General features: G+C 44.8%; 1 protein-coding gene across 1 annotated transcript in view; it reads left to right on the top strand.

Annotated features, from left to right (window-relative positions):
• The window catches only part of LOC147900774 (uncharacterized), a 30,034-nt gene extending 8,545 nt beyond the window's left edge, over positions 1-21,489 (top strand). The window contains exons 3-7 of the mRNA XM_087375830.1: positions 19,276-19,425; positions 19,559-19,839; positions 19,957-20,067; positions 20,167-20,211; positions 20,376-21,489. Coding sequence (XP_087231956.1) covers positions 19,276-19,425; positions 19,559-19,839; positions 19,957-20,067; positions 20,167-20,211; positions 20,376-20,532 — 744 coding nt within the window. The 3' untranslated portion in view covers positions 20,533-21,489. The remainder of the gene's footprint in view (positions 1-19,275; positions 19,426-19,558; positions 19,840-19,956; positions 20,068-20,166; positions 20,212-20,375) is intronic.
• Positions 21,490-24,879: the final 3,390 nt, after the last annotated feature.

Raw genomic sequence — 24,879 nt, 5'->3', positions numbered from 1 at the left:
TCAATACATGTTGTTCTTGTCATTCTGCTCATGGCTTGATGATGACTCCACGTAGTTGACCTGCTGGTTCTTCAATCTGCAATCTTCTTCCTTATGTCCCAACTTCTTGCAATGGTGACACTTGGGTTTGTTCTTCAATCTGCCGTCACTTTGATAGTGACCCATTCTTCCGCAACGGTAACACTTTGTTGATGTTTTACTGAACAATGTTTGTTCTTCATTATTGCTGTTGGGTGTTGATGTCGATGTCGATGCCTTCAACTCTCTTTCTTTTTCAAGAAGAGAGGATACACATTCCTCAAATGTTGGATCTGGAAGATTCTTCAAAGTGGTTGTCAGTGCGCTGTACTCTTATGGCATGCTTTTAAGGAGAATTGCAAGTGCATCCTTTTCTCCTACTTTTGCTTTTATGCCTTCTAGTTGGGTCATAATGCTTTTGATCTTGTTGACAAATTGTGCCATGGATTCATTGAAGCTCATGTGCAAATCATAGAATTCAATCTTAAGATGAATTTCTTGGTTTTTGGATTTTGCACCAAACACTCCTTAACTCATCCCATGCATCTTTGGCATGATCCTTAGAGTCTATATGATGAATTATGTTTGGACCCAAGTGCAAACCAATGAGTGATAGTGCTGCTTTGTCTTTTTCCTTCCAGGCTTCATTTTGTGCAGTGGGTATGTCTTCTTTTACAGTCTTCCAAAGCTTCTGATGCATCAAGAGATATCTCATTTGTGTAGACCAGGTGTAAAATCTTTCCCCAATGAACTTCTTAATAGTTGGGGTGCGTATTGTCATTGCAAAGGTCTTACCAGTTGAAGAAACTTTCAAATTTGACAGTGTCTAATTGCTAACAATGATTCTGACTCGACAGGCGCGTAAAGCTAAAAAAGACGATTACTTTTCCTTTTTGGAGCGTGTGCAAATTCTTCTTGGATTGCAAGTTATGGCTTGTCAAAGTTTTATGAAGAAAGAGGCCTTTGATGATGTGGCACAGGAATCATATGCTACTTACAAAGTGTGCTTGTGAAGGGATTGTGTGCTTAGTTGGTTGAGGTGGCATAATTAACTAACCACATAACTTAACCATGGCTATTGTGGTTAACTTGACCAAAGTTGAGTCTTATTTGCCACGTGGCAAAACTTTGACCCCACTGCCTAACTAACCAAACCCAAGCTTGGCCATATCCTAACCAAACCTTCCTACCACGTGGAATTGCCACGTGTCCCAAGGTGCAAAAGAAGATCAAAAGCTTTGCAGGGATCTCAAGGCGGCGATGGTAGAGGCTTCGGCGTCTTTGTTGTTTCGTGGAGCAAGGCACTGGAGGAGACTGAGTCGCGGCTGGTGGAAGAGATCACTTTTGGAGCTTCTTATCGGTAAAGCTCCCACACAAACATCCAATGAGGAGGGGATCGATCTACCATGGTGGGTGCAGTCAGTGGTGCGTGAGGAATGGATAGCGGAGGTGTTCGATGTGAAGCTGATGCGTTGTCAAAACATCGAGGAGGAGATGGTGCAGATGCTACAAATAGCTATGGCATGTGTGGCAACGGTGCTTGATCAGAGGCCGAAGATGGCGCAAGTGGTCAAGATGATCGAGGAATTGAGGGGCGCCTCTATCAACGACTAGCAACAACGGCTGCTCCTACGTCCATTGAAGGCTCAGCCAGGCTGCTATGCTATAGAGAGCACGCCACAGCTGGAGATCCAGGCAAGCTCGTAGAGTTTCTTGAGGATACCCTTGTTACGCTTGGAGAAGCAATCTTCATGAGTTACGGGCTGCAGGGCAGAGGAGACGTGGGCTCACTGGGGCTCACTTTGACAACAGTTGGGGCTCGTGATATCCGCTGGGTTGGAGCGCTGCTGAGCATCTTGAGCGATCAAAGCCTATGAGCTCGAGGTTGTTGCAGGTCGTCTCTGATGTAGTTGGAGCAGGGAAAGAGTAGGAGGTCATTGCTATGCTGTTGATGCCGCTTGCTTGTGAGCTAGAGTTGTTGATCATTGCACGTTGGAGATCTTCGCACTGCTAGGAGTCGGCTGTTGGCATAGTAGAGACCTGTCTTTCACTCTATTTCTCCAAGGGAAGAAGACGAATAGACTCTCTCGGAGTTTTCCTATCTCTATTTCTCATATAGTAGACTCTCTCTCTGCAACGAATACTCAAGAAACACTCACACCCTAAAACTAAAACTGACCTAGGAGAGCTGGACTTGAGCTCTGATACCATGTTAAAGTGTAGGATCGAGCAGAGGATAGTTGCTTCCGTCGAGCTTACCCGTCTTCCAAAGCTAGGGATGGGTAGTTTAGCAGCCATGATGAGGATGTGAAGGGCTTAGGTATTTGTATGTGTGTTTGAATGTGGATCATTGTCCTTCTTGCAAGGGTACTTGTGCTTCAGACCATAGAAGTCAGCTGAATAGAGATCTTCTTTCACAAGGTTCTCACCTTCAACCTCCCAACACTTGTGAATCTCTCTTAATGCTTTGATACCGTGTTAGAAAACAGAGGTGAAGGTTGCTTGCTATAGCCAATGCTCCCCACAGTGAAAGATAAAGAAAGAGATACTGCCTTGGAATCACATAGTTAATTTCAAATCAAACTTCTTTCTATAGGGTGTACTAGTGCAGGCACACAGAGAGAGAGAGAGAGAGAGAGAGAGAGAGAGAGAGAGAGAGAGAGAAACTTTATTATAGTCCACGAAAGACCGATGGGTCTATGAGACTGGTAGAAAACCTGATACAATAAGGAGAAAGGGTGGAGCTACCAAACGAGCATCATCATCCATGCTGAATGCTAAGTCCTGAGTTGTACATAGTCATATCACCAGTAAAAAATGACATCATCGTCATCATCACCACCACAATCCTCATCATCATGTCGATCAATCCACATCACCAGGCCATGCCGGCTCTGGCCAGTACAATGCCACCTCACAGGGTGTAAATGTCAAAGGGAGCTCGAGAGGGAGCAAGGTCCTACTGATGTGTAGCCAGTGATGGAGCGCTGGCGGTTGTCTGTGGGCGTTGTCTGTCTTGATCTCCTGGCAGTGGCTCTACTCCTAACCAAGGCTATTGTAACACCTATGGGTCGTGTCCTAGGTCTGAACAAGGATGGGAGGTCACCCAACGTGAACTGCATGTTCGTCTGATGTCGAGTATGGCGTGCCTCAGGCTACGGGTTCCTAATGCGTTTGTAGTCGGTGGCTGTGTGGTCCGTACGTTCCAACTGGAGAAACTCTGTGATCCTACTCTGAGAAGAGTCGAACAATGTATCTGAGAACTACCTAGCCTCCATACTTTTTGACACGGTGTAGATAAGTAATGGTCTGGAATGCTGCATCTAGCTGGAGTGATCGTGGAACCGTGTCAAAAGCTTTGCGAAAATCCACAAAGCAACAGTACACCCTCTGCTTCCGTGATCTGGCCTCCTCTATGATACTCCTGAGTGCGAGTATGTGATCCATGGTCCCATGGTCTCGCCGGAATCCTACCTGCCCCTCTGTCATGAGTCCCTGCATCTCTGCAAACTGGCTGCCTTCTGTGTCAAGTACAGATGCATAGAGCTTGGACATGACATGCCCAATCATAATGGTCCTGTAGTTTTCCAGTCTCATGGGATCCCCAGCCTTGTAAATAGGAGTGATAGTGTTAAGTGTCCATGCGTATGGGAAGCCAAGGCAATTGCCTCATTGAATAGCTTTGCGAAGATCGGGGCGAGGATGTCAATCCCATATGCAATAAACTCAATACAGAGTCCCTCGTGATCTTTCGCTCGGCCATTGTGGAGCTTCAATGTTGCATCCTTGACAACACCTTTGGTAACAGAGTCCAACTGGTGGGGCTGGGTGAGTGCGAGAGGTCAGGGGCGGGCTGACGGGAACATCATAGAGGCTGCGTGCATATGTGTGCCAAACTTGAGTGTCGGTGAGAGATGAAGGTGATTTCCGCTCAAGGAACTTGTGCCAAAACTCTTTGGAGTTGTTGCTGAACAAAATGTTTAGTACCTCCTCATTTTGGTGGACAAATGCTTGCTTCTTCCAGCACACTAGACGGCGGTACTCGCGTATCGTGTTTGGTTCACTCAGAAGGCTATGTTTGGCCTCGAGTCGGAGCTGTCAATGAAGAGCCTTACACTCCTTATCGTACCAATTATTGCAAGGCACAGAACCAAGAGGTGGGGGTCTAGTGGAGCTCGTGGTGTTTGGGAAGGCGTGAAGGACAGCCTCGTGGAGTGAGCGGCTTATCAAGGCAGCACGGTCCTCTAGTAGGGGTATGCGATCAATATACGTGAGCAGTTTTATATAGTCGTGCAGAGTATGCGGGTGCTAGATCATGATCGAAGTGTATATCATGATAAGTGCTGTGTGTGATTGAAGTGATGGATGTTGCCATGAGACGGGGTGTGGAGATGTTGAAAAAAAGGTAGGTGTGATCTGCCCCCAGGAGTGGTGGTGAAACAGAGAAGTCGGTAATGTGCGATGTGAAGGCAAGGGATCCCATGATGTAGTCAACTACGCTAGACCCTCCCCCATGTGGAAAGCGAGTGAAGCCACCTAAGGAGGGCCATAGCTTAAGACCATTATATATAACAAGATCGTCCATCCTACCCATATCAAGAAAGGTGTGACCATATGATGTGACTGGTCCCCGTCTGTCAGTGGAGACTCCTGCCAAGCCTACCTCATCAAGGTCAATGTCTGGCAGCAATATGGCATCATCTCGGAAGTCGAGAAGCAGTGCTTGACGTATGCACGTCCTCGCATTGAAGTCCCAGACTAGAAGGACTTCCCCGCAGCTCAAGAAGTCCGAGATGTATGGATGAAGAGATGCGTACGGCGATGTCTCGCCCTCCTCACGTATATCCTTGGTAAAGTGGGATGTCTCAGCCAGAAAGTAGCATACTGCTATATAAAGATCACGGCTTACTCCTACTCCTACGAACCCTCGTACTCTGCGTGTCTCCCTTGTCTCGTCTCTGACGGCTGACTCCCATGTGTAGCCGCTGACGATCGGCAACGGGTGCTCTGGACTCTGATGTGTCTCTATGTAGAAGACTATGTCTCGTCCTGTGTATGACTCCAAGAAGTTCCCTGGATCTGACCATAAGGTACCATTTACAGTTCCAAATGGTACATGATAGGGTATCGGTATCCTGTGTCTCATATACCCACCCCTTATGCGGGAGAGCAGGCAGGTGCTCAACGGGGGCCAATTAAGAGTCTACCATCACGAACAACAGCCCATTTCCCCTCCTTGTGGGCCACATCCTGCTGCTGCAAAAGGGCACATCATTCCTCAATCTGTAGGGGTGCCCGGTCCTCATCCATAGATATCTTTGGATGATCCTGCCTTTGGTGACCTTATCACCTCTGATGTCGGTGTTACCAAGTTCAAGGACAATGGTGCTGCTCCCCCTAGGGCTGAGGTAGGTGACAAGATTGATGTCACTGGTGATGGTGATGATGTGGAGACCGATGTCGAGGCTGCTATGGGGGTCGATGTAGGGGTTGATGTGGAGTCCGGTACGGGGGTCAATGTGGAAGTCGAGGCCGCTTGTGTAGAGGCCTTGGTGGCTTGCTTTTGTGTGGCAGCTGGAGGCTGCTCATGTTGCTGCGTTTGTTCATATCGTCAAGTGTGAGTTGTCTCTGTTGTTGCCTCCCTCTATTTTGTTTCTGTTTTTGTGTGTTTTCTTTGCAGGTAGAAAGATGGGGGGCAAACGTGGCTCTCGGAGCAGCCTGAGGGAGAGGCTGAGCGGCAGCTTGGTGGAGGAGGGGAGCTGGGCTGAGATGGAGTGGCCCTGTTTATTTTTTTTCCCAGACAGTCTGGGTGGCTGAGGGCTGAGAGAGAGTAGAAACAATAATATATATTTGTCCAAGGATGACTTAACCATATACAAAATGTCGACACATTGTGCCACCTTCTATCAGCAGGGTGCTGCCTAGATGTGAACCCCTGTGGCTCTCAAAATCTGTTCTCCTACCTCCTCGTGGCACCTTCAAAACGTTTCAGCTCGTGTTGCTCTCCTAGAGCTTTTGTGGGCTTCGTAGTGGTGTCCCAGAAACACACCCTCTTGCTGCTCCCTTGGACAGCCAATCGAAAGGCAGTGTTTGCTGTTTGATCCTTGACCTCCTTGCTGCCTCCGTCTGGAGCCAATGGTGAGCACAAGTCTTCCACGATTCTGTCTTTCCTTGCTGCTGTGTAGGGAGCCCAAGTTGAAGACCTTGTGCAAGTGTTCTGGACCTCCCTGCTGCTGTGTTGCCCAAAATGAGGCATCAAAGACCGGGCAAGGTGGAACAGTGAATGCCCCCCTTGGGGCCCTTTATAGAGGCTTGAATGCCCTGGAAAATGGCCTGACTTTCTCATAAGGCCATGAGAAGTAGCTGTAGCAAATCACAGACTGGGCGACCCAGTCTGTGATTCTCTTGTAGCCAGCCGACTTGGGGCCAGGCTTGGAAATGGCCCCAGCCCCCATTACTTGTTGTATACTTTCCTGACTTCCCTGCAGGGCCTTCTGCTCCAGACCTATCCTGCACCTCCAGACCTATCCTGCACCTCCTGCACTCCTGCATCAGCTCGAGCCAATGTCCCTCTTTTTGCTCAGACATCTGCTGCTGGTCCAGCCTTCAGTCCTGTGTGCATCATCTTGCATGTGCTGCCCCAACCCCTCCAAACATGGTGCCTGACTGACGCATGTCACTCTTGCTCGAGGTGCCTCTTTCCCACTGTTCTCCAGCCTGATTGAGTGCCCTGGCTCCTGCAATGCTCCAACCAGACCCTGGGTGCTGCGCAGTCAATTGCAGGTCCATCCCTGCCTTCTCTGGGCAGCCTTGCTGCTGGTCCTGCTCATAGATGTGGTCCCATGGATGGGCCCTTTTGTCCTCAGTTCAGAGCTTGTCCAGCCTACCAAGGGCTGCCTGGTAATGTTGCCTATGCTGCACATGTGGCATCCCTTCATTTATTCTCAATTTTTCCCCCTTGGCATCTTTGAGTCCCTGATGGTGCACCTCCCCCATGCTCTCCTCATTTGGGGGCTCACAGGTGGGGAGATGACCTACAAAACTCCAACAGGGAAGTCTACTAGCCATAATGAGGATATGAAGGGCTTAGGAGGAGTAAACCTGTCTGAATATCGATCAGCTTCCTTCTCACAAGGGTAACTGTCTTTCCGACATAGGAGTCGATTTCTACAAGCTTGAACTGAGATCTCCTTCCAAAGGTTCTTACCTTTGAGCTTCCAACACTTGTGAGTCTTCCTAAGGGCTCTGATACCATATTAGAAAATAGAGGTGGCTACAGCCAACGCAGGAGAAGATTATGAAAACATTTGCCCAGAAATCACTCAGTGCTATTTCAAATCTCACTCCTTTCCTTAATGTGTACACAGTGCATAGAGAGAGATGGACATGGACTTAGATCTTTGAACAATGCAACAATAGGGTAGAACAGTAGATCATGCATTATAGATTGCTCCAAACAAATGGACAAAACTTGATACAAAAGGGTGTGCTCAGTGTGCCACCATCTAGCAGCCAAGGTGCTGTCTAGATGTGGACCCCTGACCACTCAAAACTGTCATCTACCTCCTTTTGGCACCTTCAATCTCTGTCAGCCTACGTCCTCTGCTACAGCCTCAGTGGGCTGCATCGTGATGTGCTTTCGGACACTCCTTCGTGCTTCTCTTCCTCATGAAGACCTGCAGGAGTGCTCCACCAATGTTGATCCTGTAAACCCTAAGTGCGCAGTGTACTGCTCTTCACCCTGTAGGTGATCTGCAGGCGGTAATGCCTGATTCCTCGGTAGAAAGCCTGTAGTTTAAATTGAGGCACCAGTGGACCCAAACACTGAAAGAGTGAACTGCCCCTGGAGGGGCCTTTATACAGGGCTTTGAAGCCCCCAAAACAGGCTGACCCAGTCAAGAAACTGGCTGGACCTGTCTGCAACTAGAGTGCTTGTCCAGCTGGGCTCTTGATGAATACTTCTCTCTTTTGCTATCTTGTTGAGGTTCACATGAGTCACGTTGTCAGAAATGATGCAAAAGATTGATGTTCAATTGCATGCAACCTTTTTTAGAGATGTTGTTCATGTCGACAGTAAAACGTAGTTTTTCTTTTTTTCGGAGAAAGACAAATTCCTATTCTTTGCATTGTAAGCAAATCTATTGTCATTCCACTTCGAGCGAACGACGAGGAGATGTATTTCAGAAATGTATAAATAATAAATCAAAACGAAATTGAGCCAGAAGCATGCAACTGTGACAGGAAAAATCCAAACCCAAAGCTGCATTGTATGTACGACAAAAGTTCCAAGACCATTTGCAACTTCATTGGATCCCTTTTTTCGAAGGCACAAATGTTTATTTTTTGGGTCAAATTATGTTCCTACGCTTTAGGAAATAGTACTTCCGCGCTCTGGCCGGATGGCCCTTGAGCGTGTTGTAACCTAATGGACCTACTGTGTTGTGGCTCCTTATGTAGTACTGCTCTAAAGTTCGTGCTTTGTCTACGGTGTCTGTTGTTTCCAAAACTTTGATTTCGAAATTTTCTTCAAAGGGCTTGTAACGTTGCAAGTCCTCTTTCATTTTCGCCGGTGGTTTTTTATTGTGCTGTTTGATCCTCCGCGGCAGGTCCGTCGTGCTCCCTATGTACTTTCTGTTGTTGGGCTTGCACGTGATGCAGTAGACGACGAGGCTCGCGCGATTCCCTTGCGCGGGCGCTTCAGTGGAGGCTCCTCCTTCATCTCGAGGCTCGTGTCTTTCAATGTCGTACCTGCGTAAACATTGACAATTACGTTAGTCATCGAGGTTTTCGGTCTTTTTTTTTCATTTGACGTCCATAATAGAATGCATTTATTTACTTGCCCTGGTTTTTCTCTGTTGCCGTGAAAGGATCGTTTCCAATACCGAAGCGCTCCTCGTATAAGTCCCTGTCGAAAATATACGTTAGCTTCTCCATTGTCGTCACCGGGTGCGTCGCGTCGTGCGTCCCTCCAAATTGTTCCATGAATTGTTCGAGTATAGCCGTTGCTTGATCGCGCGTCGTGTCCCTCAGCAACTCCAAGGATACGTTGTACCCATAATGCAGCAGCTCGCACGCATACGCTGTAATCCCTTTCGTCTTCGTGTCTAGTAGCTTCTGCCCCTCCAAACTTTCCATCATCCTATCGGTCTCATCGAACTCAATGTCAAGCTCGACAAGGATCTCTTTGAGGAGTCCTGCAGGAGAAGTGCAATCGATGATGAGTTTTGTTGTTCTTGCAACTCGTTAATTCTTTTTCTCAATTGTTGTGTTTTTTTTAAATTTTCAGAAGCATTACGCACCATTTGCGAATCTCAAGCCTCCCGGCTCTCTTTTAGCTGGCAAACGCCTATTGCAGTTGTCAATGAAGTCGCGTAGTTCTGCATACGTGTTGAAGCCGTTGATGTAAGCTCCCGGACGTTCTCCTGCATTGTTTGCTAGCCGGAATTGCTTTGTGGTTAGGAAGAACCTCCTCTTTGCTGGTGGAGGTTTTGTTGCCTTCGCGTTGCTTTTGTATAGCGCAAATAGCTGCTTGCAGGCACGACTTATTACACCGTCTTTTCAAATGAGCCGTCTTTTTAAATCTTCAAGAAAAAAAGATTCTTTCACGCTGGTGGAATTTACCTTGTCTGCGTCCATGTCTTATGCTGCAATGTCCCGAGCTTTATGATTCTCTGCACCTGTTCTCGACAACAGACAAGATATTAAAACCATTTTCCTTGCACGCATGTTTGACGCAACATATTCATGACTTGCCTCTGCCTTTTTCAATCTCTGGTAGTGAATACCTTTATGCGCGTGGTTGTGTTGTCGGCTGTGAGAACTCTCGTGGAATTGGTCTAAATATGTCTGGATGTGGGCAATGTAGTATGCGCAGCCTCGTTCTCTCAGTCACTCTGGACAACATCACGTATGCCAGGCCAGGGGCAAACACTCCTCGGAATATGAGCAGCGCTTTGTTGGATATGGTTGCGCCTTGGGATTTGTGTCCCGTGATAGCGTATGCTAGGGTTAGTGGAAATGTGGACTTGTGGAACCATTTTCCATTTATTGCCTTTCGCTGATGCTTCGAGCGTCGTAATGTGAGCACGGCCGCTGTTGTGTCCACGACGACAGTGATACCGTTGATTTCCCCCCTGCTAGTTGCATTGATGCTCTTGATTTTGCACATTGCTCCATTTGCGGCACCTATTGCGAGGTCGATGTTTTCCGTTATCATTGCCTTCGCCCCCACGCAAATTTTTCCTATCTCGTTGAAGCTTTTGTCCTCCAACCATTCTTTGAGAGCTGGTTCGCTCGCGGCGTTACTGTGTATTTGAACATGCACAATCGTCTCGGGAGTGTTGAATTTCTCCACAAGCTCATCGTTGAAGGTAGCGACATCGACTCTGTGTGTGCAAATGATAGTTGTTTCGGCATCGATGAAGTGGCATGCACCTTCCTTGTCGACAATGCACTGCCCCAAACAGTCGGAAATCTCGTCAGTTGTGGGCGTCCTGAGTCTTATGGTATGCAAGAATGCCAGGAACGGCATGTCTCGTGCATGTCGCACCGAGAATTGCATGTGGTACATTTTCGCTGCAGGCCAGTGCGCGGAGGACGTGATGTGGCACGGCTCGCAGAGATCCTCGCGGTGTTTGCAGACTGGCGGTAATTGTGCCAGGTCTCCAAAAATTATCAGCATTTTGTGTCTGAATGGCTCATGCAATGTGCCATTCGTGACATTGACGATTTGTCTTACCACGAGATCGAAAGTCATCCTTGTTAGCATGGACATCTCGTCAATGATGATCGCGTTGGCTTCCTTGATTGCGAGGTGTCGTTCATCTGTCTCATGGATGTTCAGTGGGTATTGACTGCTGCGCACAGGGATCTTGAATTGGTAGTGTACAGTGGTTGCAATCCCGCTCAGCCGCGTCGCAGCCGCCCCTGTTGATGCACAGAGTATTGCCGTTTTGTTTTGCGCTACCAGATGCGAAACATAGTATCGTATCAAGAAGCTTTTGCCGCTACCTGGTGTTCCACAGACAACGTGTAGCCCCGAGCTTGTTGAAGCCAAGCTTTCGAAGACTCTTTGTTGTTCTACTGTCAATGCGGCATTGGCGACGGTGCGAAACTCGGCCATTTTTTGCAACATCCTCGCGCGTGTTGGCCCTTCGACGGTTTGCTGGTCGATGTTAGGCGCTTCCATTGGGCAGTCTCGGATGATCGCAACCTTTTGCAATATCATATTGATCAACTGGTCCGTGTGGTCAGTCGCTAGCAAGTTCCTTTGCGTGTATTCGGTCACATACATCTCGAGGTCCTCGTTGCTCAATATGAGGCCGCGCATTTGGCATTCGACAAAGTAGGATCCAACTGTGTTGGCAGGTGATATGAGCTCCGTTTCATTCCTGAAGCTGAGTTTTCGCAAGAGCACGTTGTAGAAGTACCCCTCTGGTTGATGTCCAGGGTGGTAGTCAGTGAATCTGACTACTCGCTCACATTTTGCGATCCTGTTGCCGAAGAGGTCAAGACCGACCGTTCCACGTTGCGTTTCCTTGGGCTTTCGTATCACATATTGCCTATGGTAATCGTAGAACGTGCTCTCCTCGATGACGCTCGGTCTCCCGCAGTATATGTCGACCGGGTGCAGGGTGACGTTGTTGTTTCGCGAGACGATGCGTTGTCTTAGAGATGGTGGCGAGGAGTCGACATAGTGAACGGTCTCGCTCCTTGTGATTATTGGTATCTGCATGCAGTTTAGCGCGGCCTCTGTTGGAGAGGTTGGTTTTGATAGGAGGCTCGCGGCGATGAGTTTCAGCTTTACTTCGTCGAGATGTTGCAACCCCAAACGTGAGGCGTCTTCTGAACGGATGTTCAGTTTGCCCATTGGTTCAGATTTCATCGCGTACTTGAGGAGGTAGTGAGAGATTGAAGAGTTTGTCACCTGCTGTATGTTCATGTGCGCACCCCACAACAGTAACACGGAAGGGTGGTAGGGGACGACGTTTCGGTGCGCATGTCCCGGCCGGTAATACAACCAACGTTGCGTCAGAGGGTCGAGGATGGGTTCATATTCTGGCTGTGTTGCGAAAGGGAAGCCGTGCTTGCAACTGTGGTGTGACGGTCCGACGTAGCACGCTTTCCTGCATACGTGCGATTGCTTCCTGAGAACTAGTTCTCGCAGCCTTGTGTTTCGAGGATCCAGGGCCTCGTCCCTGGGGACGTAAGCTGCAATCTCATTTGCAATTCGCCGACGGTCATCATGGTGGACCCACAATATGACATGGGCGTGTAGGGAGCCCCTGTTCTGTATCTCATAACGAACGACATGATGTTGTATTCGGCCAAGCAGACCGTCGGATGAAAGCAAATGCTTGCGCATGAACATGTGGAAGCGTGCGTGGAAAAGTGCCACGCATTCAACAGGACAGTCTTTCCAAGTGAATTGCGCATTATAATGCGTTGCGATGCTCTCGATCACATTAATTTCTTGCCACCGTGTATCGGTGACCTCGTCTGCAGTGAATGTCAGAAAGAAATCTGGGAGGCCCCAAGCATCGACCATCGTTATGAGGTCCTTCAGTTGCCGTCGATGCCACGATGGGGACCCTGGCATTGTTGATGGCATGCTGTAGCGAAGCACGTGTCTCATTGCGTCTTCATCGGTCGTGGCAGGGTTGGCTTTCCTATATTGGTCGATGTCTCGTTGCAAGCATGTAGAGTTGCTTGAATTGGCAATCATCACTGCCTGTTTTAACTGGAACATGATCAACAGGTACGGCTTGTAGAGCGTGTAGATAGAGAATAAGGTGCATATTCTCATTTTCACATAGTTGCTGAACTGTATGCAGCCATCATAGTAGCCCCGTCCGAAAGGGAACAGGAATGGGAACACTGCTGACTCCATGGTTATGTCAACGCACGCACTGCCAGCTGCTGCTACTCCGTCGACGTGGAATAAAGCGACCCTCTCTGAAAGCATTTCTGTACCCCGTAGCTGTATGGAGGCAAACTCATGCTTGTCCCTTGCATCAAAGGCGCGACGGTTCGCGGGGTCCACCATGTTTTGCAAAAGCAGGAGCTCAGGCTGAGATTCCGCTATTGACATTAACTCGAAGGGAGCTGTCTCATCGTGTAGTTCCAAGATACCTGCAATGGTTTGAGGACTCAAGATGCACATACCCATCTTGATGTCCGCACGCTCTGCTAAAGAATTGTACTTGCGCAATATTGGATTGTTCTCGATGTTGTATGCGAGCACACCTGACAGCTCGTTCGTCACGATTTCTTGTGCCGAGCTTAGTGGGACGTTTCGCCAAGATATCAGAGGATTGTCTAGAAGTGACCTTCGATCGAGTGTGCCACGAGCAATCGCATTTGCAGTCGTGGTAACTGAAATGGATACATCTATGATGCTTAGCAGTTGCGTGTGGAGGTGGTTTGTTTTAAGCAACTGCCGAGAGTACTGTGGCATCAACCGCACAATGTATCTGCTCCGCTGGGCATCTCGTGTGCAGCTTTGGCATTTCCAGTAAGTCACTTGCATGCCCATATTCTCGCAGGCATCCAAAAGTATCATGTTTCTGAGTGCGGCGGTGTGGCTTGAGATCCCTATGCCTTGCGAAGAAACGATCCTTTGGTTTGCAGACACTAGCGTGGTTATGCCACAAACACCGCAGATTTGAAGGCTAGAGAAAATAGCCGCGCAATTACTAACCCATTGCTTGTATCTATCTGCGATGGTCAACCACGATGACGTAGCTGGCCTCAAGGACATCTTTCTTGATGTTATATCAAGTTGAATAGCTCGATCTCTGGCTGCTCTGAGCGTTGACGAATGGTCATGTTCGAAGGAGTTTCCGGTGGTCATTTCTACATCGTGACATGAATCGATGTCTTATGTTCGGGTTTAAACACCTACATGGATTAATAATAAAAACCATCCGAAACTTTGCTACAATTTCACTCACGTGGTTTTGTCTAAACGCAACAGGAAAAACAAAATGGACTGAACCTCTATCTTTAGAAGGTGAAAGAATTGATAAAATAAATTGAATCAAGCATGCTACAATTTCACTCACGTGGTTTTGTCTAAACGCAACAGGAAAAACAAAATGGACTGAACCTCTATCTTTAGAAGGTGAAAGAATTGATAAAATAAATTGAATCAAGCAAATACATTTTGTTGTGCGTACCTTTAGGAGAAGACACTCGTTTGGAGGCTGCAAACATCTCGAAAACAGAAGTGTTGCAGACATGATTAGTATGTTGGTCGAACCAAGCAAATGTAATGTTCCCTTGCGGAAACAGAATGTGCGAAGAAGTGTGCGTGCTCAAGATGAGGAGTTTAAAAAAAAAAAAACCATACGTAATGTATGGTGGAGAGCCGGCACATGTCTCTCCAAAAATTATATATCATAGGGGAACGTGCCATCCCCCCGTTTCGAATAGTCACCTCCAGTGTTGGAGGTGTAGCGCATTAATGCGGACCAGAGCAACAGACGGTGCAGAAACATTTCAGAATTGAAATGACCGTACATTGTACTTACGTGGAGTATCCTTTCTGACGTCCACAGCTCGATGACAAGTGGCCTATTTCTTTGCTGGAGTGTTGGAATCTGAAAAACAATCATGATTAGTCAATATGCATTCCTCGTGTTCAGCATGTTTGGATATGTTTGTTAGCATATGTGCAATTGGTCATTCAGATCCTACCACGAAAAACATTCTAGGTGAGCTTTTGCAAATCTCTATCTCGCCTAGAAAGCCAGGCGACTGTCCGGTTGTGGAGTCCCTAACATGCAATCCGTCGTCTTGCAGGTATATACGGGTTGGATACAAAAGCATTGGATTTAACACGATACATGAACGACATTTCATTGCAAGCTTTGACGTGTGGAGGTTTCAAGGACGCTCCTTGCAAAGAGCTTTCGTACAAACTCCCGTATAGTTTCCACATTTGCTTCATACAATTGCAAGCCTCGCCTTACGTCCCACAGCCACTACTCTCAACCCTGTCTCTTCTCTTCTCTTCTTAGTTTGCAACTCTCCCTTATCTCGTAAGAGCAGCAACAATCTTCGCTTAGCCCCTAGCATTCATTCAGATTCAAACACCGTCACCACAGGGATATTGAACCTCTGCTGCATTCACATTCAAACTCGATCACTCAGGAATATTGAGATTCTCTATCTAACAATTCTCTGCTTTTCGTGATGACTCTGGCTTTTCGCAATCGTTCTTCCGCCTTCCTTCCCAACGAGGACACGTTGAGGTAAAGACTAGACGTTTCATCTTTGCACAAGTTCTGTGTCTTATACTTTGCTTCAAACGCACAAAAGCGACTTAGAGACTAATCGTGCCTCTGCTGCAGCGAGACGAACGCTGAGTCCCAAGAATGCTGGGGGATGTGAACGACCCGAACTGGCAGTGGCCTTGCTACGAGAAATGGTATTCGAGCAAAGAGGGAAGGTGGAAAACCAGGGAGGCGAGCAAGCCCGGCAGTGCGCCCTCGGGTGCTCCAAAGTGGCCATTCGAGGTGATCTCGCTTATCAACTGCCAAGAGGACGCTCCGGATGTCAGCGTGAAGCTCCGCTGTCCACACCTCATAGCCTTCGTGAGGAAGTGTCTGCCACACAAGGTGGAGGCCCTGTGCGAGGAGCCGAGCATCCAGGCGAAAGACATGTTTCTGGCCCGGACCAATCTCGAGCTAGAATTGAAGGACGCGCAGGTACGCGGCATGGAAGAGGAATCTGGAGAGGAGGAAACGGCGCGCTGGCGGCATCTGAAGCATCTGTCACGCTTTGTGGAGCTGGAATTCAAAGACACAGTGAGCAAGTACGAGTGGATAGAAGCAACTGGGTGTTTTAGTGAAGAGAACGTACTAGGCAAAGGTAATGTTGGCACCGTCTACCGAGCTCTTCTACCAGGAGGAAAAGAAGCGGCAATCAAAGTGCTTAACAACGACATTGCCTTGGGAGCTGAGGCCAGCTTCAGAAGAGAGGTTGAGATGTTGGCTAAAGTGAGGCACAGGAATGTGGTGAAAAAGCAATAGAACAAGTGCGATCAAGAATTTGCAAGAGAAGAGGTCGCTCCTACATGACTTGAGAGATGATGAAAACTGCAAAATCAGAAATTTCTATAGCAAGATTCCCAATTCGCTGCGGAATGGTTGTCTACGAAACAGGTATTCCCTACATGGATTGGCAAGTAAGGAAGTAGAAGCAAACCTGATGGTGATGATGAATGATGAAGAAACAGCAACACACTTGAAATTACAATGTTTCGCCTATATTTAAAGGTTTTGCCATGGCTTTTTATGCAGCTTTTCAAAAGCTTTCAAAGCTTTTGGGCTTGCAGAATTTAAAAAAAAAGCTTTTGGGCTTTCAAAAAAGCTTTTGGACTTTTGGGCTTTCAGAATTAGAAAAATCTAAGGGTGTATATTGTGCCATGTGGAAGCACAGGATTTCAGAATTTGAAAAAACGTCCTAGTGCTGGCCAAGTAAACATAAATGGCCCCCCTATGCTGAGTTTGACTGATGTAGAATTTAGAAGTCGCGACTGCTGCGCCTATTTCTGACTCTGCTCCGAGCTGTTTTAGCAGCCGGACCTGCTGCTGTCCTCTGCATGCACATCTGCTGTGCTGCTGCCCTGGAACCAGGCCTGTAGGTGGCCCCAGCCTCCCCAGTCGCTGCTGCTGCTGCTCCTAGGCCTCTGCCCTGTCCCAGCGCAGCCATGTACCTGTTCTAGCATGCTGCCTTGCACAGTGTCCATAAGGAGCACCTAAGCTTGCTGTTCATGCTGTCCACATAGCAGCTTGCATGCTGCCCATGTGGAAGCCCTCCCAGCCATGTCAGATCTGCCTCCGTAGTTGTCTCTCTCTGCCCATGTGGCATCTCTCAGACACTTTTCTTTCTGCTGGTACATGTCCCCCATATACTCCTCATTAGGGGGCTCACAAGTGGGAGTGGATGTGAGTGCAAGAGGAAGACATAGAGCAAGCTACTGAAGCCTACAGAGAGGCCTGTGGTGATCCAGGAGTGATTCTACTGCAGACGGCAAACATAGCTCATGGTGTAGTAGATTTCAGTGTATGTTGGTTGCAGGTGGGGGTACGTATTTTGGAGTTCCTGGTTTACAATTTTCAATTCTATAGATGAGATCTATCATGACTCTACATCTGTGTATTCTCTCTTAGATCTGAAAGTGTCATATATCTCTTTCTTCTAATTGCACAAGTCTATAAGCAAGTTCACTGAGTGTTGTACCGTGGCAGATCTTTTGCATTTGATGTCTTACTCTCTGTTGGTGATTGCGAGGACATTGTTATGTGTTTAGCTTTGCTAAGTACCGACAAATGTGGGTATGTTTTCCAACACAGCCCCTTGCTCTAATTAGCAAGCTAATCCTAGGTCATCTCGAACTTGATGTCTAGTTATTGCCTGATCCATGTGCCTAATCCATCCAGGGCTCCCCTAAGTTGAATTAGGTGTATCCTAACACACTTACCTAGTGACATAACATGCCGCATGTAGAGTAGAAACATAAAAGCATCGAGAAGGAGCTTTTAGTCCCTCATATCATTATGGATAGTAGAGCATGCCACAATCAAATGAAAATACTATAAGAAATAACTAACAAGCAACTAGTAAACTTAGGTTGATGGGTAGTAAGGTACCTTAGACTATTTTTCCCCGCAGAGGATGCCACAGTGATGATTGCTGACATCCCCTCGTATCCAGCAAGTTCGAGTAAACCTTTTTTCGTAATGCTGGGTTATCAAATGCAGACGTCATGTTACACGAGAACTTGTGCAAAAGCGCATGAGACGATAAAATTGGCACAATGCCATAGAGTGGCAAGTAAAAAACGTTTGGAGTTTTACTAAGTGTGGAGTAGAGTTGGAAGAGAGTTGAGAAGGAGCTCTCATTCCCCCTGATCATTGGGGATGGTGAACAGTATTCTGCTGCCCAGGGGCTAACAATTGCCCATAGTGAAGTATCCGAATGCTCCTTTATGACTAGTTTGATCTATTGTATTGTAGCACAATGGAATACTGTAAGGAGCACACTGTTTTAAAATGCAGAGATCACTTTAAAAAGGAGGAACATACTAGTTTCTGATTGCATCACTAATGCTCAATCCAAAGGTTACATAGGAAGAAGGGGTTCTGATATAGTCCGAGTAGAATACTTTGCTCAACGTATGCAAAACTAAAGTAAGGAACTGAACTCTCCTACTGCAGAATAGGAAATAGAGGATAGCAAGAGATGGGCGTTGATAACGTATGGCAGATAGATGAACGTTTAGTGCTTTTTTGAACTGAATGGATATCTAGATAGAGAGGCCTCCCAAGGTTCGAGATGTCTCATCTGGATGATGAGTACTAGGCAGTTTCTTACTATAAAGGTCATGACCAATGCATTGATTATAATAAAAGAGTCTAAGTTAGAAAAGTGGTCCAAAGGTGGCCTTGAAATTATACCAATGGTACTTTTTGATTAGCACCTTTGTCACAGCTGAGTCTGCCTTTCACCTACGGAGTGCTGACAAGCTAGTCCTTGCTATGTGTGATGGCGTTTATGGTTTTAACCTTGTGATGACATAGAAACTGCACAATGTGTTTTACTTTTAGAGGATAAGTGTGGGCATGTTCCTGGATTCATCTTGACATATATAAGAGGTGCATCTGGGGTGATAGGCCATGTCTTGCATTAAGCATAGGCCATCTTGTAAGGGCACAATCTCTCTCTCTCTCTCTCTCTCTCTCTCTCTCTCTACCTATCTATATGCATGTATGTACGTATACACATATCTGTACATCTATGCAGTTGCATACTTACATAGACACATACATATACACGCACACATGAGCACACATGCACACGTTCATATATACCAATGCATGTTTGTATACACGCGCGCACACATCCACGACTTTTTTTGTTCAAAATGGCACAGCTTTTCTGCTTTCTTGTTGGAGTTTCTAGGTACAGTTCAAATGCAGCACAAATAGTTCTAAATTAAATCTAAATGCCATTTGTTGTTGATGCAATTATCACTCATTCGCCCAATTATCTTTAAAGTAATGATGCAGGTCAGAAGAGTTGGCATGAATTTGCATGCTGATTAATTTTTGTCTGTGTATGCTTATAGGCTGTTGTGTGAGGTTTATTTGGGGAGGTTACAAACACCGCAAATTTGTATGCTTCCAATGTTATGGAAATGTTTTGTATAGACAGTGCCATTTGCCTGATTGTTTTGAAAATTGCTGACAGGAAGTTGGGAATGTTGGATCCTTAAGAGTTATGTCTATGGATGATATTGGCTATTTGATCCATCATGATAACCTCATTCTGTACATGGATGAAACGCTGAACAGGATTATCACTCTCAGATTTGTGGTACTGGATGATGATACTGCTAGGGTGGGTAGAATGCCCAGCATGGTTTTGGATATGCCTTGTGCATGGTTTACTCTCTACTGTCTGTGGCATGATTTCCATAACAGTGCCTTTATGGCAGCCCCCTTTTAATGGTATGTATATGTTCCTATTGCAGTTTGCATTGCCATTGGAAGAGGAGGGAGTTTTGAGACATTTTGAATGTTTCAAAAACCATTTTCTTTCCATTCCACCTAAAGAAGGTTCCTCTCCCATGAAAGAGGGTATTCCTTGTGAAACAGGCCATATGAAAATGAAACTTCCCAATGCTGTTGGTGCTAAGAACACCTTTCAAGCTTCGCCAGAAAGTGTCTTTCATAAATCATTTTCAAGCATTCAATATTTGGACTTGGGTGGTTTCCTGAATGTTTGTGAGGTTTCCTTACCTACTTTAAATGGGTGAGACCAAACATATCCCATTGGTTTGTCCACATCTTCATCTTAATGGTTTTATGCTCAAATTTCAGCGATTTCATCTTTAATTTTGTGATTTTCAGTGTTATACACTTCTTGCAGATGGCTTTTAGGATATCCAGCTATTTATTTGTTTAAGAAAGAAAATGTATCCATGGCTGTACGCACTCTCTCTGCCAGTTCGCTGCATCTCTTTAAAGTTGTTATTCAAAGGTAATTTCTGCACAAGATAATTGTCCTGGTTTGTGCATGAAGGTTTGGATCTTGATTCTGGCTCCATGAGATCTAATATTTCTTCTCATGGTATAACAGTGAGCTTACAAGGGAAAGCAAGCCTGCAGTGGATGAACTTATGAGGTAGTTTTGTCATGTGGCGTTTCAGTTCATTTTTCTTTTATGCATCAAACAAGCACCTCAGTCTTATTTATCAGATACTATAAAGTGTGACTTGTTCTCTCAAGAATCAAATGGAAAAGGTGTTATTCTCGATTCTTATTTGATTGTCTTCATTTGTGTGCCAGTTTCACTGTGCCAAGTGAATTGAGTTCACAGGGAATGAAAGAGCACTGGGTTGAGACTTTCTTGACTTTGATGGGAAACAAAATGAAGGACTTCCAGATTTGGAAGTTCTTAGAGCTGCAGTTAACTTCAAAGATATGTCAGTCGGTTGTACTATAAGTATTACCTGAAAGAGATAGTGATTGAAAGTATGGAAGCATTTGGCTTAACTTTATAGAAGGATACAGTTTTTGTGGGCTTTGCAGCAATGTAACTAATGGAGCTAATGTTGAATCCCTTTATGTCTCTCTCATCGTTTTCTGATGATAGAGGAGTTGTGGTCTTCTTTTGGTGCAATTGTGGAATGTGAGGTTAGAAGGGGAAGCCTTCCATCAGCACGTTAGTATGTCGGCATCATGGTACATGCAAAGTGCGATTGGCAGTTCTTATGATTGCTCATGGCTTGTCAAGGAGAACAATGCATTGCTGGTCTGCCTCTTTCATGTTTGCCCACATATGTGGATGTGGTACAACTTGTTTCATTGTGGCATGGCCACGAAGTTGTGACCTTCAAGGTATAATGAAATTAAAGTTTTTGCAAAACTGACGATCAAAGGATCTGGGACCTTCTCTCAGTTAAATACGAATAGGTCCATGAGTGGGACTTTATTAGAAAAGGAACTGTGATGAGGACACGGACATGATTATGCATCCAGATTCCAGATTTGTGACTCATTGCCTTAAGTGGCTTTAACGTAAGACCATTTGATCAGAAACTGAATTGCCAAATGAGAGCAGAGGGTATTGCTTACTGCAATGGAAAAAGACACATTTTGTATGTATGCATGGATCTATTTTGACATTTACTATGATCAATGGACAGATTTTGCAAGCCAAAAATGGTAAGGTCAAAGATTGCTAAGGGGAAGGTAACTTGTGGGCTGTCTACAGTCTACCCTGGTCGGTGGTTCTCATTTACAAATATGCTTGCATGGTGGTGAGCATCACACGTTTTAAGGGTCCATTTTTCTGATGCAGAATTGATGCTCCCTGCTTCAATTCAAGTATCTGATTTCAGCTAGAATTGCAGTCAGTATAGGGAATGTTTGTATAAAGTTCCTGAATGATTCCAAGGGTAGCTGTAATTACCCTTTTCCTTGTGAGGCAAGTAGTTCGCATGAAATGCTCTTTCTACGTACAATTTACGTATGGAAATAAGATTCAGATTGTGTATAGTCTGAAGGTGTCAGCTTTTGCATGTTACCATTTTATTTTATTGAGACTTTCGTGGAAGATGGATTCATTTTCTTAGCATAATCCCCACAAGTGATAAAGTGGTCTTGGATTGAGGCTTACACTCTTTCTTTGAGCCTATTACTATATTTACCTTCCTCTAACAAGTTTTGACTCTTTCTCGAGCTTGTTAGTTGCTATAGAAAGTATTGCTTAGCCAAAATCATTCTGTGGAAAATGGAAGTAATTTAGTGGCTAAGTCAGCCGTTGACCCTCAATAACGCTGATTTTGCATTACAAATGAAGGAAAATTTTGTTCACATTATTCATGCCTCAAAAGCCTTAAATTAGACCAAATATATGCTCATCAGCCTTGCTTGTAAGGTTGATTGTGGAACCAATGAAGTCAATAAATATGTACTCATAAATTATGCCTAAAGATAAAATAAGACATACAAATGAATGTGTGTGCCGATGACAAGCCTCAAGCATCATACTTTTTCAAGCTCAAATCCAAATTTAATGTTTGTGCTGATTAGCAAATACATTAGGGGAGATTTGGGGTCTCAAAAGGGTCTCTAATTAGAGTTTTCTAATATTTCAAGGGATTAGAGAGTAATTTGAGGTGTACCAATGAGAGAGCTCTAAGGTATGGGGTAATGCATGTTGAAGTTGACAAAAGCATTTAATGAGTGGAGATCTCTAACCTAGAGTTTGGACCCATGATATTCACTCCCAGTCCTTTATCTAATCTTCAATCCAAGGGATACATTCAAATTTGAGGTAGAGCACTCCTAGTCATTAGATCAAGGGGCAGATCTAAGGAGACACATTCAAATTTGAGGTAGAGCACTCATAGGCATTAGATCAAGAGGTAGATCTAAAGAATAGAAGGATCAAATCTCCACCCTTGATCAACACAAAGATCGAATGGACAAGATGAGAGGAAAATATGTTGCAATATGGGTCATAGATTTACCAGTAGATCCAAGGGAGGAGATGAGTGCAAATGGCGCGTCAATCTGGGACCTAGATTTGGAAGTAGATTAAGGGATGAGATGAAGGAAAAAGGTGCTTAAATCCGGGTCCTTGATTTGCAAGTGGGCAACGGTGCTTCAATCCAAGCCAACAAATAGGCACTTCAATCCTAGCCCTCCAAAATGCGCTTCAATCTCCACCCTCCATTAGGCGCCTCCATATCAACCATTGATCTTGGACTTGAATTAAGGATCCATATTAAAACCCACCTTTCTCCTCTTAATGATCCTCCCCAAAGTCAAATTTCGCCTTTGGAGCCCACCAAAGTGCATCCACCATCCACTAAAGGCATACTAGACCTTTGATCTATCCACCATCCATCTCCATCCAAAGGCCAAGGGTGCCCAATTTCAAAATAAAGGTACCCATGTCAATTGAGTCAATGCTACAGGTCCCTTAGCCCATGGGTTACAATGGTAGGTTCATTTCTAATTAACTTAATCCAATACTTATGAGGCCCTTTTGAGACACCAAATCTCCCTTAATGTTTTCAATGGAAAAGGTGAGAAAGTGCCTTACGTAATAATATGAGGAGGGGATTTATCTAAGACTACATGGTAAATGTTTTAAAGGTGCTTAGCTAGCAATGAACATGGCATCTTTCAAAAAAATTACATAATGAATTGGATCTTGAATGTGCATTTGATTGTGAAATTAAAATTGTAGATATTAGGTGCACACATGGGTTTGTGTATGTAGAGGTAGAGAGACAATGGAAATGTAATTCATTTTGACTTTTATTAAACATCATTCATTGCACAATGAGTGTGTTGTTTGTTAACATTTGTATTTAATACTCGAGGTATGAAAAAAAAGGGAATTTCCCTTCCATATCTATGTGCAAAGGATGTTTGTAGACCTTGTTAATGTGCTCTTGGCACGGGCCCGTTGCCACTGACTTCGCAACTCACAACCACCCATTACAACTTACTTGCAAAATCATTGACCTTTGAGATAGAGTTCTTTAAATGGACCCTTCTTGCACTTGCTTCATTCATACGTTTTAATCTTGAGCCAAAATGTTTATTTCCAAACCCATTTATGGAAATGCTTGAACCCTTCCACAATTCTTTACTCTTTATCTTGCAAACCCATTAGTGGCAATCCTTGAACCCTTCTATAGCTCTTTAACCTTTCACTTTTCCTAGGTTAAAATCATGTGAATGCTATTTTTAAAAGTAAAATGTTTGAAGTAATCATGTTTTTCAAATTAGGCTTATGATTCCTTTTAGTTCACTTTTGGAAGGTAGGTGTAACATTTTTCTTTTATCTTGAGATAAATGAAAATATATAAATTGAAGATAAAGTATTTCAGATAGTGATTCTTGTGGACTACATATTTAGATGAGTGAGTATACTTTAACTAGACAACATCACGGTCTAAATGCGATAGATATAATGAGAGAATCCACAAAAGGAAGAAATGTAATTAGATTCATAAAAATGGAATAGATGTAATAGATTCATAAAATCGTACAATAGAAAATATAAATTGTAGCTGTTGAATACAACAAAAATTTATAGTCATGGTGTGATTTAGAAATTATAGGAAGTGCATATGTAAACTTGGGTTTAGCACAAGAGAGAGAACATAATGAATCTCATAAAACTGTATAGTAATAGTTATGCAATTCTATGATGATGTGATGTGAATTTGATATTAATGGTGTGATTTTTGTTATTCATGTTTGCAAATGGTTTTTTTTAAAGGGTGTTTGGATCTGTAGAGCATGTGATTTTGATAAATATGGGAATTTACATGAATTATAATTCAATTCATGTATGAGCAACAATGGTGCATGTATGCACGGAAGCACTGGCTCCGGCTTATGGGGCTCCTGTCCAAAAGAAATTTAAGGACAATTTCCATCCATTTAGTTGAAAAAACACAAGGTTACTTCAAAGTGGGTAGCCTCTACTTAACCTTGAGAGACATTTATTGTCAGCTCTCTATAGTTCAGAGTCCTTGATATGTCTTTATTAATCCATTCATTGCTCACTTGCTATATTTTAATTTCCTTTTTTAATCATGGAGCACATAACTACTATCTTAAAATGGAACTTGGATTCTACCATTTAATAAAATTTTCATAAAGGAAAAAAAGAACAAAAAGAAATATGAACATGGGACACACAAGGTCCATTAGGACCTGATCCTCCCTGCAAATGTCAGGGGTAGTGTTTTATTATTTCCTTGGTGATGTGCAAAGATTTGTGCCTTTTGGGAATTGAAGCCCAATGAATACATGAATAAGA

This window comes from Dipteris shenzhenensis, chromosome 6, assembly GCF_047967505.1.
Source record: "Dipteris shenzhenensis isolate YYH24624 ecotype China chromosome 6, Dip_SZ_1.0, whole genome shotgun sequence".
NCBI lineage: Eukaryota > Viridiplantae > Streptophyta > Polypodiopsida > Gleicheniales > Dipteridaceae > Dipteris > Dipteris shenzhenensis.
Note: the sequence above shows the minus strand (reverse complement) of the source record. Positions and strands in the feature narration are given on the sequence as shown.